The following is a 19017-nucleotide window of genomic DNA, read 5'->3' on the forward strand; positions in this document are numbered from 1 at the left end:
CTCTCTCTCTCTCGTCTCGTTCCCCCTGCTCTCTCTCTCTCGTCTCGTTCCCCCTGCTCTCTCTCTCTCGTCTCGTTCCCTCTGCTCTCTCTCTCTCTCGTCTCGTTCCCCCTGCTCTCTCTGGATCTGAGCGGCAGCTGGTAGTACTTAGTGAGGAGTGATGTGTGTGTGTGTACGTGACCGCTGTGTATGTGGGTCAGGGAGTCTGCGCAGTACACCTCACACTAGCGCCGCTTTCCATATAAACACACAAGGGGCCTCCTCCCTAATAAAAACACTGTTTCTCATCTCACATGTGCCAAACACACACCCCAGCTCAGTACTACAGGCCAAGGACCAGAGAAACCCTGCCAATGGGAACATCTCTGTACTCATCTCTCTCTCTCTCTGTGTGTTTATAACACCGGGCACTGCTCTGTTTGTCTGGCACCCTATTCCTTACCTAGTGCACCACTTTTTGACCAGAGCCCTGTGCACTATATAGGGAATAGGGTGCTATTTGGGATGCCGCCAGCCATAGACACATCATGGAAAGGGAAGGCTCCAGCTCAGCCAAAAATGGGTTGATATGGAGACTGGGAGCCTCCTCCTCTGTCTCTGTGATTGGTGATGCAATGATTCACTGTGCCATCAGGGAGGCTCTTCCACTGAACGAGTAGTGATCAACACCGGTTCTTCTGGGCGTTGATTATGAATGTTAATGGCAAAGCCCTGTCGCTCACGCTATTGCTTTTTGGATTCCGCCGCGCAACTTTTGCGTAACAGGCTGCGAGGCTTTTGTTTGGAGTCGCAGGTCTTTTTGTCTGAAAATGAAAGCAACGAGAGAGAGAGAGAGAGAGAGGTGAGAGGGAGAAAGAGAGAGAGAGAGGGAACAACCTCCCCACGAACACTTGTGTCACGTTGCATATTCACATGCAGGGCAGGTCATACACTTCAGTCCACCCAGCGTTTGTTCCTGGACTAGTAACCACGGGAACAGCACAACAGGACTAGAATGGATATATGCTGTGTGTGTGTTTGTGTAAAGGCCCTGACAGCTCAAACACAAGCCAGATCCAATTTAATGAGTCGATTATGGCCTCATCCCAAATAGCACATGATTCTCTATATACTGTAGTGCACCACATTCGACCAAAAGTACACTGTATAGGGAATAGAGTGCCATTTGGGATGCTGACGATTATATTGCTCCGGATGAAGGAACTGCTTCTACGCAAAGCAGACATTGGAATGACTACGGTAAAGTCAAGCATTCTATAAGCAGGACTGTCCATTATGTTGACTGTCATGCTTCCTGGCCCTCTGTTGAATGAGAAACGACCGATGATATGGTTGGTGAAATGCCCCACAAATCACTCAAAGTTCATCCCGACATATTCTATCGGTCTACTGAATACGGAACGGAGTGATGAAATGTTCAAAATGTCTCTTTCTTTAACCCCAGAAATTCAGACGGAGGGTGCAGGAGTCCACCCAGGTCCTGAGAGAACTGGAAATTTCATTAAGGACCAATCACATAGGGTGAGTAATAATTAAGATTAAGTATGTGAATGTGAAGGTCAAGTGCCTGCGTCCCAAATTGGTACCCTATGGGTCCTGGTCAAAAATAGTGCACTAGAAAGGGAGTAGGGTGCCATTTGGGTCTCATCCCAGGTCAGCTGTGTTCGCAGGTGGTAATGAGGCCAGGGTGCATGCTGGGAGCTGGAGGCAGGATGAGGCAGGATAAGGGATGATAAGGGTCAGCAGGAAGCAGCGGGGGTTGATGGGACTGGATCAATGTCACTGGCGACACGGCACTATTTTGTGACCCTGTGAGGACAGGAAGGAACAGCATGTGAGGACAGGAAGGAACAGTATTTGTTCCAAATGGCACCCTATTCCCTACACAGTGTACTACTTTTGACCCGAGCCCCCAGCCACAGACAGGAGACCAGCCACCCAGCCAAGTCCTACCTAGACAATACAACCCCAGGCAGACTCAGTTACATTACAACAGTCACACAATCTCAGCATCCCAACAACACGAGATGCCCCCCCCCCCCCCCCCCTCTCTCTCTCTCTCTCTTTCTCTCTCTCTCTCTCTCTCTCTCTCTCTCTCTCTCTTTCTCTCTCTCACACTGTCTCTCATGTCTCTCTCTCATCTCTCACTCTCTCTCTCCTATATCTCTCTTTCTCTCTCCATCTCTCTCACTCTCTCTTTATCTCTCACTCTCTCTCTCTATCTCTCTCCCTCTATCTCTCTCCCTCTTTCCCTCTCCTTGTTGTGTAGGCCTATCACAATGTCAAATGAGAATCCCAGACCGTTCACAACGTGAACCACATGCCGAGCGCCGTCTGCGCATTGTCTTTGAACTAAGACTGTGTGTCATTTCTCCTTCTAGGTGGGTGAGAGAGTTCTTAAACGAAGAAAACAAAGGCCTGGACGTACTGGTGGAGTATCTGTCTTTTGCGCAGTACGCTGTCACGTAAGTCCCCCCCCCCCCACGGCTCTTTCTCCTTTCTCCATGTCCTCCTATAGCGCGGGCCAGACAATGAGCACAATGGCCCTTTTTTTGTTTGTTAGCCTAATCAACCACGCATCTCCTCGACACCCTGCAGCCTGCTTCGTTCTCAGAAACACAGAGTCACTGGTCGTATGTGGCGACCGGCCCTGCTCCCGTAGACTCTGTCTACGTCCCAACTGACACCCTATTCCCTATATAGACCTGGTCAAAAGCAGTGCACGGCATAGGGAATAGGGTGCCATTTGCCGTGCATACGTTCAACTCTGTGTGGCATGTAGATTCTATTCATAGATGGAATAATTACTCGGTCCCGGGGGGTTTCCATTCAGAGCCAATGGCGTTTTTAGTTACGTTTGTATTTGCTTTCTGACCCTACGTTATTGGTCTGTCCAACACGTTTCTAATGGTTACCCCATCAGTGAGTGTTTACCTTGATTACCCAGGTACTAGTTAGTCCCCTGCCTTTTTGTTAGAAAACAGCCACAGCTATAAAAAAAATATAAAAAAATAATACAGGGGGAGGGGTGGGGGGATATCTGCCCTCCTAAAATGTGAAGTAAGAGATATGTGACTTTTATACAGTTCTCCTTTTCCTTCCAGACTCTGATAACCCTATCCACTATGCAGTGCACTACCTTTGACCAGAAACCTATGGGCCCTGGTCAAAAGTAGTGCACTATAAAGAGAATACGGCGCTATTTGGGACATTGCTGGACTGTGGTCAGAGAGTACAGAAATGTACTAGGTTCTCTAAGCCCCTTTGTCCTGTGTGTTTCCCCTCTCCAGGTTTGATGGCGACAGCGTGGAGAACAACCCGGAGAAGTCGGTGGACAAGCCCTGGAGCAGATCCATAGAGGACCTGCACGGGGGGAGTAACCTCCCGTCCCCCGTCAGCGGGAACAGCATTACCCGCGCCGGGCGACACGCCACGCTACGGTAAGCAACGCACACGCCACCTCACCACCATACATTATAGCCTAGAGGCTACTGTAAGAACGCGCTGCAATGATAACCAAGTCCTAATTCTCTATTTAAAACGTAACATGCTTGTTGTATAAGAAATGGCTTGAAATTGTTTTTGACTTAGTCTGGATTGTCACAGTTCCCAGGTTTGCTAATACGCTCACGCGTTTGCATGTGATGTCTGAGAAGGCCTTTTGTTGTGGTCATGAGGCCTTTAAGTCTTTAAATGGCTTAAGACACGTTTAGTTGTGGCATGGAACAGCAGGACGAAGGATAAGGGGGGGGTGGGTTGTTTTCCAGAGCTGTGTTTCAAGCGGCATCTTATTCCCAATATAGTCCACTACTTTTGATGGGTCACTTTTGATGGGTCAAAAGTAGGGCACTACATACATGGAATTGGGTGCCATTTGGGAGAAGACCTTTTATTGGGTCGTCTGACTCATGATGTTATGGAATAGGATATCTCTGACACGGGGGGTTTCGTGGCTTCTGAACAAGCTGGAAGAACTCTCTTCTATAGCACCATCTTTTCCACAGGGATTTAACAAATATGACGTGTTATGTCATGAATATGACGCGAGTTCTACGTCTTTTTGATTTGGCAAACATTTAACATTTGAAATTCTCCCCGTTTCCTTTAAACCATGGTCATTTCATTTGGATTATAGGCGGCAGACATAGTTCATGTTTCTGACTCTGTTAATCGCTGCAGTCGTTTCAATGATGTCCCGGTGTGTTAGTCCCGTTGACTTCACATGTACACAGCTAATCCCAATTTTTCTGACCGTCAGTAACTCACAGGTCTTTTAACGAGAGACGTTACACCACTGAGACCGCACGCGTCTTCTGAACCCCAACGTTATCCTAACTCTCATATAATGGACGAACGAATCTGGACTCGCTAGGCTTCTTCTCTTAGGAAACACACAGGCCAGTTTGTGTCCCCCAAAATGGCACCCGATTCCCTATAGAATGTCGCCGAGTGCACACCTTTGACCAGAGCTCTATGGGCCCTGTTCCAAAGTAGTACACTTTATAGGATATGTACTATAGGAGACCAAGGCTATGTGTGTGTCCCAAATGACACTCTATTCCCTATATAGTGCACTACTTTTGACGAGTGGTGACCTGTTCCCTATATAGTGCACTACTTTTGACGAGTGGCGACCTGTTCCCTATATAGTGCACTGGTTTTGAAATGTAGTACAATATAGGGAATAGGGTGCCATTCGGGACCCATGCAGTGCCTTCAGAAAGTATTCATACCCCTTGACTTATTCCACATTTTGTGTTACAGCCTGAATTCAAAATGGATTAAATATATATATATATATATTTTCAATCTCACCCATCTACACACAATACCCTATAATGACAAAGTGAAAACATGGTTTTAGACATCTTTGCAAATGTATTGAAAATGAAATACAGAAATATCTCATTTACATCACACCCCTGGGTCAATACATGTTAGAATTTCTTTCTGGGTATGTCTCTATGAGGTTTGCACTCCTGGATTGTACAATATTTGCACATTGTTCTTTAAAAAATTATTCAAGCTCTGTTAAGTTGGCTTGGATTTTCAAGCTTAGCTCTATTCTGTTTCTTTGTATCCTAAAAAAAACTCCCTAGTCCTTGCCGATAACAAGCATACCCATAACATGATGCAGCCACCACCATGCTTGAACATATGAAGAGTGGTACCAGGTGGATGTGTTGTGTTGGATTTTTTATTCTGTACAGGCTTCCTTGTTTTAACTCTGTCATTTAGGTTAGTAATGTGGAGTAACTACAATGTTGTTGATCCATCCTCAGCTTTCTCCTATCACAGCCATTCAATTCTGTAACTGTTTTAAAGTCATCATTGGCCTCATGGTGAAATCCCTGAGGTTTCCTTCCTCTCCGGCAACTGAGTTAGGAAGGACTCCTTTATCTTTGTAGTGACTGTGTGTATTGATACAGCATCCAAAGTGTAATTAATAATGCTCAAAGGGATATTCAATGTCTGCTTTTTTTCTACCAATAGGTGCCCTTTTTAGCGAGGCATTGGAAAACCTTCCTGGTCTTGGTGGTTGAAATCTGTATTTGAAATTCACTGTTCGACAGAGGGACCGACCTTACAGAATGTGTGGGTTACAGAAATTAGGCAGTCGTTCAAACATCATGTTAAACACTATTTCTGCACATAGTGAGTCCATGCAAATTATTATGTGACTTGTTTAGCCCATTTTCACTCTTGAACTTATTTAGGCTTGCCATAACAAAGGGGTTAAATATGTATTACACTCAAAACATTTCAGCTTTCCATTTGTTATTCATTTGTACAAATTTCGAAAAACAGAATCCCACGTTTACATGATGGGGCATTGTGTGTAGATCAGTGACACACAATCTTAACGTGATCCATTTTAAATGCAGGCTGCAGCACAACAAAATGTGGAACAAATGGAGGGGCGTGAATACTTTCTGAAGGAACTGTGTGTGAATGGCAGCTGTATGAACTTAACTAGGTGACGGTGAGAGCTGATGTTGACTGGTGTTTTGTCCCGGCCTTCCTCCTCTAGTCTCCTGCTCTGTGCTCCAGTCTTCAGCAGCAGCAGGCAGGTCTACACAGTACACAGTGTGGCTCACGGTGCTATCTGATAGCTCTAGCTCGCCCCACCCCCCTAGCCTTACCTCAACACCTCCTCCCCCCCTCCCCTGTCTTCACTACCTGCCACACACGAGTGCGCACGCGCGGGAAGGCAGGCGCCAACGCACGCACGCGCGCACACACACACACACACACACACACACACACACACACACACACACACACACACACACACACACACACACACACACACACACACTCCTACCTGCTTCCATTGCTAAGCTGTGGTCCAGTGTGTGGAGGCGTTGAAGGGGAGATGCTTCTACCTCTGTTGTGGTCTTACTGTAGACATTTCTGTTCCCATTTAGAGCAAATGGCTTTTTATACCGGCATTGTTCCTGGCCCCCTCTGATTATTGCTTTTCGTATGTCTCCTTGATCAGGCTATATGCGGCAGGTAGTTGTGCAAGTAGTAGCTGGCTACAACCAGACCCTTCTTATGTATCAACTAATACGATGTTATCTGTACTGTTATTCCTTAGTTACCTCCTGACACAGGCTGACAAGTCAAGGTAATTAACATTAGCGTTATCAGTATTTATTCCTATTTCCAACGTACAGCACCTTTGCCTTGTCACAGTTGTATCCCTCCCAAGTCAATCATTGTGTGTCACTTTTCTGATGTCCTGTTGAATTTACATGTCTTTTTCTTAAAAACTCACGGCAAACTCGAAGGACACCGAGCTCTTTGAAATGCCCAAAATATTCGCAAGGACGATGGTACGTCTTCTGGTTCGCCCAGGGTTACCTAGAAATATTTAGGCTGGTCTAGTTTGTAGTTGTGTTTGTTGTGATTTCGACTATAGGCACGTCCCAAATGGCACCCTATTCCCTATGTGGTGCACTACTTCTGACCAGAGCCCAATGTAAAGTATTGCACTATATCGGAATTGAGGTGCCATTTGGGACTCCGCCTTAGACTATGCTGTTTATTAGCTTTAGTGTTGAAGTAACGTCCATGAAAACATAGTTTGGAAGGCCTTGGAGGATCTTTTATGGGTTCTAAGTCGGTGCACCACAAGGCCTGTCAAAGCAAGTCCACCGCGCCTACATTGAATCAGGGTGATCGACTGTCTCTTTTTACTCATAGTCCTGTCACCACATGTCATTCCGTCTGTGTGGTTATGAAGCAGAGGACGCGTCCCAAATGACAACCTGGTCCCTATGTAGCGCACTGCTTTTGACCAGGGACCTATGGTCCGCTATTTGGGACGTGTCCACGCCGAAGTCTCTTTCCCTCAAATGAGTGTCGTTCTACCATTCGTTTCCGCTGCCTGGTTGCAGACTGAGTGCTGGAGGTATATTTCTGTAAAATCGCAGTTCTTTTGGAACACCGCCGCCCGTCGCCGGCTGCGTGTGAGGCGATGTTCCAATTCTGTCACCGGTCTCGTGAAGCAGCGAGCGCGTTTATGTGAGGAAACTTGTTTTGCACTACGTAGACGCCACATGCACCTAAATAGAACAAAGAGCACACATAAACACACACACGCACGCACGCACACACACACACACACAAAGACAAACAAAGTCACTCATACACACACCCCGCACAATGTTTTGCTATTTTTTCTTTACTACACGCAAACGTCATAACTGCTTGCTGCTGAATAGCTCTCATTCATGGAACCAGTGAGAAGCATCAGACCATGAAGACTACAGCCAGTATGTTGGATCTGTCCTTATTTACCCTCATCATAAATCCTTATCAAAGCTTAGTCACACTGTCTCAGCCTCTCACACACACACACACACACACACACACACACACACACACACACACACACACACACACACACACACACACACACACACACACATACACTGAAGACGGATTCAGAGCTTCAAGGCGTCAGTGCTGACATGAATCAGTGTGTGTGTGTGTGTGCATGGGTCGGCTGAAGGCACCTTTTCCCAGAACCATGGCGGGTGGATAAAGTCTTATGACATGCAGGGCTGGAAATAATCATGTCTTATGTCCCTGGCTGGACTGAGCTGTACTGGGCTGTGTTCTGTGGCACACACACACACACACACACACACACACACACACACACACAGACACCAGCGATGTGCTACTCAAGCGCTCTCCTTTCACTGGGAGAAAGGGGTCAGGAGAAAGGCCCTCTTTCGCTAACGTTTTGTCTCCACAAAGCCGGCCTGATCACCTCCATGCATGCAAATGACTTGCCTCCATTGTACTAGTTGTAAGTGATATTTTTGTGCAGGATAGTTAAATGAAAACAATCACACGGTCTCCCCTCTGGCCTCTGAGCAAGGGAGTGGATTACACAGCTCTTTGTGTGTCCATGTAACATGCCATGGAGTTGGATGTCTACTTTGAAAACGACGGGGTGCAAGAATGGTACGAGGGCTGCTACGGTTCACCGATGGCATCTGTCTTCTTGTTTACCAAGCCGCGTGTCTCTTTGTTGGTATGAATTCGGAGACGCCTTCTGCTGTGAAGACGCTCCTGTGTCCGATGTGTTTCAGTTGCAACGCGTTGCCGAGCCGGAGAACTCTGAAGAACTCCCGGCTGGTCTGTAAGAAGGACGACGTCCACGTCTGCATCATGTGCCTGCGAGCCATCATGAACTACCAGGTGAGAGTCTCTCCGGTCCCCGGGCTAACCCAACACATAGGGTGCGTCCCAAATGGAACCCTGTTCCCTAGCTTTGGTCAAAAGTAGTGCCCACGTGTAGGGAACAGGGTGCCATGTGGGACGTAAAATGGAGGGTTGAAGCGCACACGCACCCGCCCTCATCCATCATCGGCCCAATTCAGTTTGTCGTCTACCATGTTTTCCGCAACACATTATGCCTCAAGTTTCTCTTTGTTACGTAAAAGGAGTCACTTCCTGTTTATTAAACGAGATCTCTTTCTTTTTCTCTCCCTCCATCCCTCTCTTGCTCCATCCATTTTTGACGACCCAGTACGGCTTCAACATGGTGATGTCCCACCCGCACGCTGTGAATGAAATTGCACTAAGTCTGAACAATAAGAATCCCAGGTGAGATGGAAGCGTTGTGTCTGGTGTTAAACAGCTCCTCCACTTCTTAGTGATACACATCCAATATCCATAAAACTTATCAAAGTATTAGTGCTAATCTAGGATCAGGTCCCCCCCCTCGGTCTATATTATGGCATTCATGAGGATCTAAAATGCACAACTGGTTGCAGATCAGCACTCCTGACTCCTACTCTGAGACGCTTCACGAATACAGGACCTTCCCTCCCCTTATTGCTGCACCTGCTCTTTCAGCGTCCAAATTGTGTGCGAGGCCAAGCATCCAGCACTAACTCATTCCTCCAGCCAGACAGACAGCCAGCTCAGGGCACCGCTGGCACACTGCTAAACACTGGCAGCTGCACAGAGCACCAGGCGACAGGAGGCGCCTTTTTTACTTGGGGGGGCCCCCCCCCCCGGGTGTTGTTTATTGAAGTGTGTGTAGCGTGCGTGTCTTTGTGTCCGCTTGCGTCGCGCGCGCACTTGTGTGAACACCAACCCCTGTGTGAGTGTATCCCTCAGCCATAATCCCTACGGGTGATGGAAGAAAAGTACAGTCAGCTCATTCATTAAAAGTCCAAATATGATATTATCTTCTATTCTTTTTTTCTTTTTTTTTAATTCCACTGTAATCCTGGAGGAATTCTCTGCCTGGGTCACAGACTACGGTAGAGGTGTTATTTGACAGACAATTCGAGACAGCTCGGCAAACACCCTTTCAACCCAGCACGAACACACACGCTGGGTTGAAAGGGTGTTTGCCGAGCTGTCTCGAATCGTCTGTCAAATAACACCTCTACCGTAGTCTGTGACCCAGGCAGAGAATTCCTCCAGGATTACAGTGGAATTAAAAAAATAAAATAAATAGAAGATAATATCATATTTGGACTTTTAATGAATGAGCTGACTGTACTTTTCTTCCATCACCCGTAGGGATTATGGCTGAGGGATTCACTCTGTAATATACGCTTCGTTTAATCCTCTCGATTATATCAACGGACCTGTTTATCATATATTACATGTTCAGATATTAGATAGACATTTTAGATCCAGTCATGTGATCTGATAAAAACACATGATGTTACCTCGGATGAACCTTGGTAGTGCGTACGGCCCAGAACGTCACTGGGGCAAGGCGTCCTGCCATCCCGGACCTACAGTCGTATGAAAAAGTTTGGGCACCCCTCTGAGGCTGCGTAATAATTTACTCTGTCGTCACAGAAAATGATCACAGGAGGCATGCCATTCATTTTCTAATAAAAGCTGAGTACTGGGGTATTGTCCAGACAAATATTTTTAGTGTAGCAATATTAAGTTGTATGAATTTAAGTCAGATGTGAAAAATAGGCTATGCAAAAATGTGGGCACCCTTGTCATTCTGTTGATTTGAATACCTGTGAATACTTGATTAATTGGAACACACAATTGGTTTGGTGAGCTCATTAAGCCTTGAACTTCATAGACAAGTGCATCCAATCATGAGAAAAAGGTATTTAAGGTGGCCAATTGCAAGTTGTTGTTCTCTTTGACTCTCCTCTGAAGAGTGGCAACATGTGGGCCTCAAAACAACTCTCAAATGACCTGAAAACAAAGATTGTTCAACATTATGGTTTAGAGGAAACAAAAAGCTATCGCTTAGATTTAAGCTGTCAGTGTCCACTGTGAGGAACATAGTGAGGAAATGGAAGACCACAAGCACAGTTCTTGTTAAGCCTATCTGGTGAAAAACACATAGACAGGAACAATCACCCACAAACACACAGTGAAACCCAGGCTACCTAAATATGGTTCCCAATCAGAGACAATGACGAACACCTGCCTCTGACTGAGAACCATATCAGGCTGAACATAGAAATAGACAAACAAGACATGAAACATAGAATACCCACTCAGATCACACCCTGACCAATCAAAACATAGAAAATACAAAGTAAACTATGGTCAGGGCGTGACAGTACCCCCCCCCCCCCAAGGTGCGGACTCCGGCCGCAAAACCTGAACGGGGAGGGTCTGGGTGGGCATCTGTCCGCGGTGGCGGCTCTGGCGCTGGACGTGGACCCCACTCCATGACAGTTTTAATCCCCCTCCTAAACGTCCCTAAATAGGTTACCCACCACAATGATAACATGGGACAGAGGGACAGCTCGGGACAGAGGTAACTCGGGACAGATGGGTAGCTCAGCACTGAGAGGAAGCTCAGCACTGAGAAGAAGCTCAGCACTGAGAGGAAGCCCAGGCAGGTAGTAGAAACTACCAGAACCTGGCTGGCTGGCGGTTTCAGCAGATCCTGGTCGACTAGCAGATCTGGAAGAATCTGGTCGACTGGCGGATCTGGGAGAATCTGGTCGACTGGCGGATCTGGGAGAATCTGGTCGACTGGCGGATCTGGGAGAATCTGGTCGACTGGCGGATCTGGGAGAATCTGGTCGACTGGCGGATCTGGGAGAATCTGGTCGACTGGCGGATCTGGGAGAATCTGGTCGACTGGCGGATCTGGGAGAATCTGGTCGACTGGCAGATCTGGGAGAATCTGGACGACTGGCAGATCTGGAAGAGTCTGGACGACTGGCAGATCTGGAAGAGTCTGGACGACTGGCAGATCTGGAAGAGTCTGGTCGACTGGCAGATCTGGAAGAGTCTGGTCGACTGGCAGATCTGGAAGAGTCTGGTCGACTGGCAGATCTGGAAGAGTCTGGTCGACTGGCAGATCTGGAAGAGTCTGGTCGACTGGCAGATCTGGAAGAGTCTGGTCGACTGGCAGATCTGGAAGAGTCTGGACGACTGGCAGATCTGGAAGAGTCTGGACGACTGGCAGATCTGGAAGAGTCTGGACGACTGGCAGCTCTGGCTGCCCCATGCTGACTGGCTGCTCCATGATGACTGGCAGCTCTGGCTGCTCCATGCTGACTGGCTGCTCCATGCTGACTGGCAGCTCTGGCTGCTCCATGCTGACTGGCTGCTCCATGCTGACTGGCAGCTCTGGCTGCTCCATGCTGACTGGTTGCTCTGGCTGCTCCATGCTGGCAGACTGCTCTGGCTGCTCCATGCTGACTGGCAGCTCTGGCTGCTCCATGCTGACTGGCGGCCCTGGCTGCTCTGGCTGCTCCATGCTGACTGACAGCTCTGGCTGCTCCATGCTGACTGGCGGCCCTGGCTGCTCTGGCTGCTCCATGCTGACTGGCGGCCCTGGCTGCTCCATGCTGACTGGCGGCCCTGGCTGCTCCCTGCTAACTGGCGGCCCTGGCTGCTCCCTGCTAACTGGCGGCCCTGGCTGCTCCTTACAAACTGGCAGCTCCGGCGGCTCCTTACAAACTGGCAGCTCTGGCGGCTCCTTGCAGACTGGCAGCTTTGGCAGCATCCTGCAGACTGGCAGCTCTGGCGGCTCCTTGCAGACTGGCAGCTCCTTGCAGACTGGCAGCTCTATGCATACTGGCAGCTCCTTGCTGACTGGCAGCTCTATACAAACTTGCAGCTCCATGCAGACTGGCAGCTCCATGCAGACTGGCAGCTCCGAACAGGCGGGAGACTCCGGCAACGCTGTAGAGGCGGAAAGCTCTGACAGCGCTAAACAGGCGGGAGACTCCAACAGCGCTGAAGAGGAGGAAGGCTCTGGCAGCGCTGAACAGGTGAGAGACTCCGACAGCGCTGGAGAGGAGGAAGGCTCCGACAGCGCTAAACAGGCGAGGCGCACTGTAGGCCTGATGCGTGGTGCTGGCACTGGTGGTACTGGGCCGAGGACACGCACAGGAAGCCTAGTGCGGGGAGCTGCTACCGGAGGGCTGGGGTGTGGAGGTGGTACTGGAAAAACCGGACCGTGCAGGCGCACTGGAGGTCTTGAGCACCGAGCCTGCCCAACCTTACCTGGTTGAATGCTCACGGTCGCCCTGCCAGTGCGGCGAGGTGGAATAGCCCGCACTGGGCTATGCAGGCGAACCGGAGACACCGAGCGCAAGGCTGGTGCCATGTAAGCCGGCCCAAGGAGACGCACTGGGGACCAGCTGCGTAGAGCCGGCTTCATGGCATTAGGCTCGACGCTCAATCTAGCCCGGCCGACACGCGGAGCTGGAATATACCGCACCGGGCTATGCACCCGCACTGGAGACACCGTGCGCACCACTGCATAACACGGTGCCTGTCCGGTCTCTCTAGCCCCCCGGTAAGCACAGGGAGTCTGCCCAGGTCTCCTACCTGGCTTAGCCATACTCCCTGTTAGCCCCCCCCCCAAGAAATTTTTGGGGCTGCCTCTCGGGCTTCCTTGCCAGCCGTGTTCCCTCATATCGCCGGCTCCTCTCTCCGGCTGCCTCTGCTCTCCTAAGTGCCTCCACCTGTTCCCATGGGAGGCGATCTCTTCCAGCCAGTATCTCCTCCCAAGTGTAACAGCCCTTGCCATCTAAAACGTCCTCCCATGTCCATTCCTCTTTACGCTGCTGTTGCTGCCTGTTGACACGCTGCTTGGTCCGTTGGTGGTGGGTGATTCTGTAACGGTTTTCTAGGTGTGAAGGAGAGTCGGACCAAAATGCAGCGTGTAGATTGCGATCCATGTTTTAATGAACAAACGTAAAACACGAATCAATGCAAACACTACAAAATAAAGAACGTGATGAACGTAACGAAAACCTAAAACAGCCTATCTGGTGAAAAACACATAGACAGGAACAATCACCCACAAACACACAGTGAAACCCAGGCTACCTAAATATGGTTCCCAATCAGAGACAATGACGAACACCTGCCTCTGACTGAGAACCATATCAGGCTGAACATAGAAATAGATAAACAAGACATGAAACATAGAATACCCACTCAGATCACACCCTGACCAATCAAAACATAGAAAATACAAAGTAAACTATGGTCAGGGCGTGACAACAGCGTTCCAAGAAAAAACACTTGCTACCCACAGTAAAATTTGGTGGGGGTTCCATCATGCTGTGGGGGCTGTGTGGCCAGTGCCGGTACTGGGAATCTTGTTAAAGTTGAGGGTCGCAATGGATTCCACTCAATATCAGCAGATTCTTGGGAATCATTTTGAAGAATCAGTCACAAAGTTGAAGTTACACCGGGGCTGGATATTTCAACAAGACAACGACCCAAAACACTGCTCAAAATCTACCCCGGGCATTTATGCAGAGGAACAAGTACAATGTTCTGGAATGGCCATCCCAGTCCCCAGACCTGAATATCATTGAGAATCTGTGGGATGATTTGAAGTGGGCTGTCCATTCCTGGCAACCATCAAACCTAACTGAACTGGAGATGTTTTGTAAGGAGGAATGGTCCAAAATACCTTCATCCAGAATCCAGGCACTCATTAGAGGCTATGGGAAGCGTCTAGAGGCTGTTATTTTAGCAAAAGGAGGCTCTACTAAATACTGATGTGATTTTTCTATTGGGGTACCCAAATGTATGCACCTGTCTAATTTTGTTTTGATGCATATTGCACATTTTCTGTTAATCCAATAAACCTCATTTCACGACTGAAATATTACTGTGTCCATCAGTTATTTGATAGATCAAAATGAAATTGCTGATCCAAACACCCAATTATGTATAAATGGAAATCAGGGAAATTGTCAGGGGTGCCCAAACTTTTTCATACGACTGTATATACTAGGTGGTGTCAGAGGCAGGCCCAAAGTCATAGACTGTTCCCTCTGCTACCCCACGGTAAGTGGTACCGCAGCGCCAAGTCTAGGTCCAAAAGGCTCCTTAACAGCTTCTACCCACAAGCCATAAAACAGCTGAACAATTAATCAAATGGCCACCCGGACTATTTGCATTGACCCCCCCCCCCCCCCTTTATTTTTACACTGCTGCCACTCGCTGTTTATTATCCCCTACCTACATGTACAAATGACCTTGACTACCCTGTGCCCCTGCACATTGACCCGGTATCGCCTGTATATAGCCTCATTATTGTTATTTTATTTTGTATTACTATTATTTTAAAAAAAAAAATACTTTAGTTTATTTAGTAAATATTTTCTTAACTCTATTTTATTAAAACTGCATTGTTGGTTATGGGCTCGTAAGTAAGCATTTCACGGTAATGGTCTACACCTGTTGTATTCGGCGCATGTGACAAATACAATTTGATTTGATTTGACGGCACCCTACTCCCTTCATAGTGCACTACTATTGACCAGGGTCCATGGCGCTCTGGTCCAAACTAGTGCACTAGAAAGGGTATAGGGTGCCATTTGGGATCCGACCGTTATGTAACCTTGTGGCAGAAATGATGGGTCGGTGTTGGCAGTGGCGCCGCGTTACGTTAACCGTTCCTTCTCTTCTTCTTCTCCTTTCCCAGAACCAAAGCTCTGGTGTTGGAGCTGCTGGCCGCCGTGTGTCTCGTGAGGGGGGGACACGAAATCATTCTCTCTGCGTTCGACAACTTCAAGGAGGTGCGGTATGGGGGACGCGCGGAGCAAGAGGATAATGCTGCTATTGTGTTTAAGCAGTGGAATTTGACATAGTTGACGCCGTGAGTCGTGTGGTAGGAGGATATTATCGAGGGGCGCAGCGCCGGCTGTATCAAAGCCTTTAGACATGTTGCTTCGCATCTCTCAGACAGAAATGGCTGCTCACTGGCCTCTCAGGCCCACAGAGAAATCAGTTCTGTGTTTTGTTAGTGATTTTACAGGCCCTTCAAAGATGTATTCTAACAAATGTGAGTACAAGTGTAGAGTAATATTCAGTACAGCCTGATCAGGGGGCTGTATGTATCTCAGAGTAAGAGTGCTGATCCAGGATCAGGTCGCCCTGTCCATGTAATATTCAGTTCATTATGATCTAAAAAAGAAGAGCTGATGCTAGATCAGCGCTTATGCCCTGTGTTGTATGCAGTGAATTGTGTAGAGTATTTGATCTCCTCTAGAAAGGAGGGGAGTAAGGTGGAGTCTGGGGTGGCCTGGCATCTCTACAGCAGTCCCAGTTTCTAGGCCGGCTCGGGGAACTTGGGCCGACTGCAGTTAATGCAATATTTACACCCAGAATGAAATATTGAGCATTACAGTCTATTGCATTTCTCTGTTATTAGAGGTGGAATATCAACTTCTATTGCTCAGAGCTGCTCACCCATAAGCAGAAGGTAGAGACATAGCCATGTGTGCCACTGCATCTATTAAAGTCAATGGATAGCGATTGACCCTTCACAATAGATGTGGTTCGAGGGGTCAATGTCGATAAAACAAAGGAGCTGATTGTGGACTTCAGGAAACAGCAGAGGGAGCACGCCCCTATCCAGATGACGGGACCACAGTGGAAAGCTTCAAGTTCCTCGGCGTGTGTAACAGTATAACTTTAGACCGTCCCCTCGCCCATACCCGGGCGCGAACCAGGGACCCTCTGCACACATCAACAACAGTCACCCACGAAGCATCGTTACCCATCGCTCCACAAAAGCCGCGGCCCTTGCAGAGGGCTCTGCAAGGGGAACCACTACTTCAAGGTCTCAGAGCAAGTGACGTCACCGATTGAAACGCTATTTAGCGCACCGCTAACTAAGCTAGCCGTTTCACATCCGTTACACGTGCACATCACTGACGATCTGAAATGGTCCACCCACACAGGCAGTGTGGTGAAGAAGGCGCAACTACGCCTCTTCAACCTCAGGAGGCTGAAGAAATTTGGCTTGGCACCTAAAACCCTCACAATTGAGAGCATCCTGTCGTGCTGTATCACCGTTTGGTACGGCAATTGCACCGCCCACAACCGCAGTGCTCTCCAGAGGGTGGTACAATCTGCCCGAAGAAACACCAGGGGCAAACTACCTGCCCTCCAGGACACCGACAGCACCCGGTGTCACAGGAAGGCCAAAAAGGTCATCAAGGACAACAACCACCCGAGCCACTGCCTGTTCACCCCGCTATCATCCAGTAGGCGAGGTCAGTGCAGGTGCATCAAAGCTGGGACCGACAGACTGAAAGACAGCTTCTACCTCAAGGCCATCAGACTGTTAAACAGCCATCACTACGCTGCTTCCACCCGGTTACGTAACTCTGCACCTTAGAGGCTGCTGCCCCATATACATAGACTTGAAGTCACTGGCCACTTTAATAATGGAACACTAGTCACTTTAATAATTTTTGCTTTACTCATGTCATATGTATATACTGTATTCTATTCTACTGTATTTAGTCTATGCCACTCCGACATTGCTCATCCTAATAGTTATATATTCCTTAATTCCATTATTTTAATTTTAGGTTGTGTGTATTGTTGTGTATTGTTAGATATTACTGCACTGTTGGAGCTAGAAACACAAGCATTTCACTACACCCGCAATAACATCTGCTAAACATGTGTATGTGACAAATAACAATTGTATTTGATTTAGATTATCTTATTGGTTGGCAGTGTCATATAAATTGTAATATAAAAACAGTGCTTTCTTGTTCAGCTTTTTGTGTTTGGTGCAAAGAACTGATCATCCGAGTGTTATGTTGGCTTGCTTAAGTTGAAATCGAGCTCTCCCTCTTTGAGGAGGCTTGTTGTGAGGGGGTTCTTGACTCCCCGCTTCGTGGGCTAGAAGGGGTTGTTTTGAGTGAAGGGCAGGGTGCAGTCTGGGGCACAGAGCATTGTGTATGAAGGCTGCGCTTATGCACTCCAATCCCATCTCTTCCCCTCTCTCCTCCTCATCTCCTTGACTCTTCATCTCTCCCCTGTCTGTCTCCCCTTCCCTGGCTCTGAGCACCGTCTGAACTATAGAGCTGCATCCCTCTCTCTCTTCTCCTCCCACCCTCTTTCTCTCTCCCTCTCACCCCTCCCTCTCTCTCTCTCGCTCTTCTCTCCTCCCCCTCCCTCTCTCTCAGAGACGTAGATATGGTAATCGCAGTGGGAGAAATGAGGTCGCGTGTATTTAAGAAGTCCTATGTCAGGGGCTTCGCTTCATATTTTAGCAGGGAGGGAGCCAGAGTGATGGGAGGGAGTGAGGAGACAGTACATGGGTATGACAGAAACATTTCCTTTCGCAACCTGAGGTAATATGTATGTTGCGTTGCAACGGACAAGGCTTGCTTCCCAAATGGCATCCTATTTTATTACGATAACAAAATGAACGATTGAATGTTTCTCTGGCAGGTGTGTGCTGAGACGCAGCGGTTCGAGAGGCTGATGGAACACTTCAAGGACATGGACAACAACATCGACTTTATGGTACACAACATTTCCACTGGACTAGCTATCGATTGCTAGGCTACATCGTATCCTGAAATCACAGACCCTGTCGCTTGCCATTGAACTAATTCTATCATTAGCCAACCACGCGCGCGGAATCCTCGCCAACTCAGTTTGTTTTGCCGCAGAGTTCCTACTAATATGTTTGAATAGAAATGGATGAGGCAGCATGCTGTGTGGTGTGTGTCAACAAAATACATGCTTTTTCTAAATGTGCCACACTGCCTCCGCTCTGAGGCTCCCCATTGGTCCGTGTGTGCATGAGAGTCCAACCGGTCACAAGTCAACTCTGAGCCATTTGGTAGCGGGCCAGTCATTTGACACAAGCACGAAAGCAAACAGATTTGTCAGACGGGGCCTGGAGTCTCTCACACAGTCGACTCTGAGCTTCTTAAGGAAGTCCATTAAGACAGTATTAGCAAGGAGAATGCACTGACACGGTGACACTCCACTGCGCACATTAGACTGAGGAGGCCGTGTCCCGAAGTGGGACCCTAATTCCCTGGTCAAAAGTAGGGCACTGCGTAGGGATTTGGCTGCCATTTGGGACACGACCTGACGTGACTCCCTTTATCTGCCCATTTAACAAGACGGATGCAGCCAGATCATTTCCATGCACACGCTTATTTACAGGCCCTGGAGTCTGTGGATGAGTCCCAAACAGCACCCTATTCTCTTTAAAGAGCACTACTTTTCACCGGGGCCAATGGGGCTCCGGTC

General features: G+C 48.3%; 1 protein-coding gene across 15 annotated transcripts in view; it reads left to right on the forward strand.

Moving 5' to 3' along the window:
- LOC110504152 (formin-like protein 2) overlaps nucleotides 1-19017 on the forward strand; it is an 88258-nt gene that overhangs the window by 50700 nt on the left and 18541 nt on the right. For 8 of the 15 annotated variants that reach the window (XM_090229629.1, XM_036974303.2, XM_090229623.1 and 5 more), the window contains exons 4-10: nucleotides 1445-1521; nucleotides 2382-2465; nucleotides 3291-3440; nucleotides 8610-8718; nucleotides 9050-9126; nucleotides 15431-15524; nucleotides 18202-18276. In XM_090229629.1, coding sequence (XP_090085755.1) covers nucleotides 1445-1521; nucleotides 2382-2465; nucleotides 3291-3440; nucleotides 8610-8718; nucleotides 9050-9126; nucleotides 15431-15524; nucleotides 18202-18276 — 666 coding nt within the window. Of the gene's footprint in view, nucleotides 1-1444; nucleotides 1522-2381; nucleotides 2466-3290; nucleotides 3441-5613; nucleotides 5617-6031; nucleotides 6068-6601; nucleotides 6632-6794; nucleotides 6840-8609; nucleotides 8719-9049; nucleotides 9127-15430; nucleotides 15525-18201; nucleotides 18277-19017 lie in introns of all 15 variants that reach the window. The other 7 variants (XM_090229624.1, XM_036974301.2, XM_090229627.1 and 4 more) reach the window with 3 other exon arrangements.

This window comes from Oncorhynchus mykiss, chromosome 3 (genome assembly GCF_057628025.1).
Source record: "Oncorhynchus mykiss isolate SJ-2025 chromosome 3, ASM5762802v1, whole genome shotgun sequence".
Taxonomy (NCBI): Eukaryota; Metazoa; Chordata; class Actinopteri; order Salmoniformes; family Salmonidae; genus Oncorhynchus; species Oncorhynchus mykiss.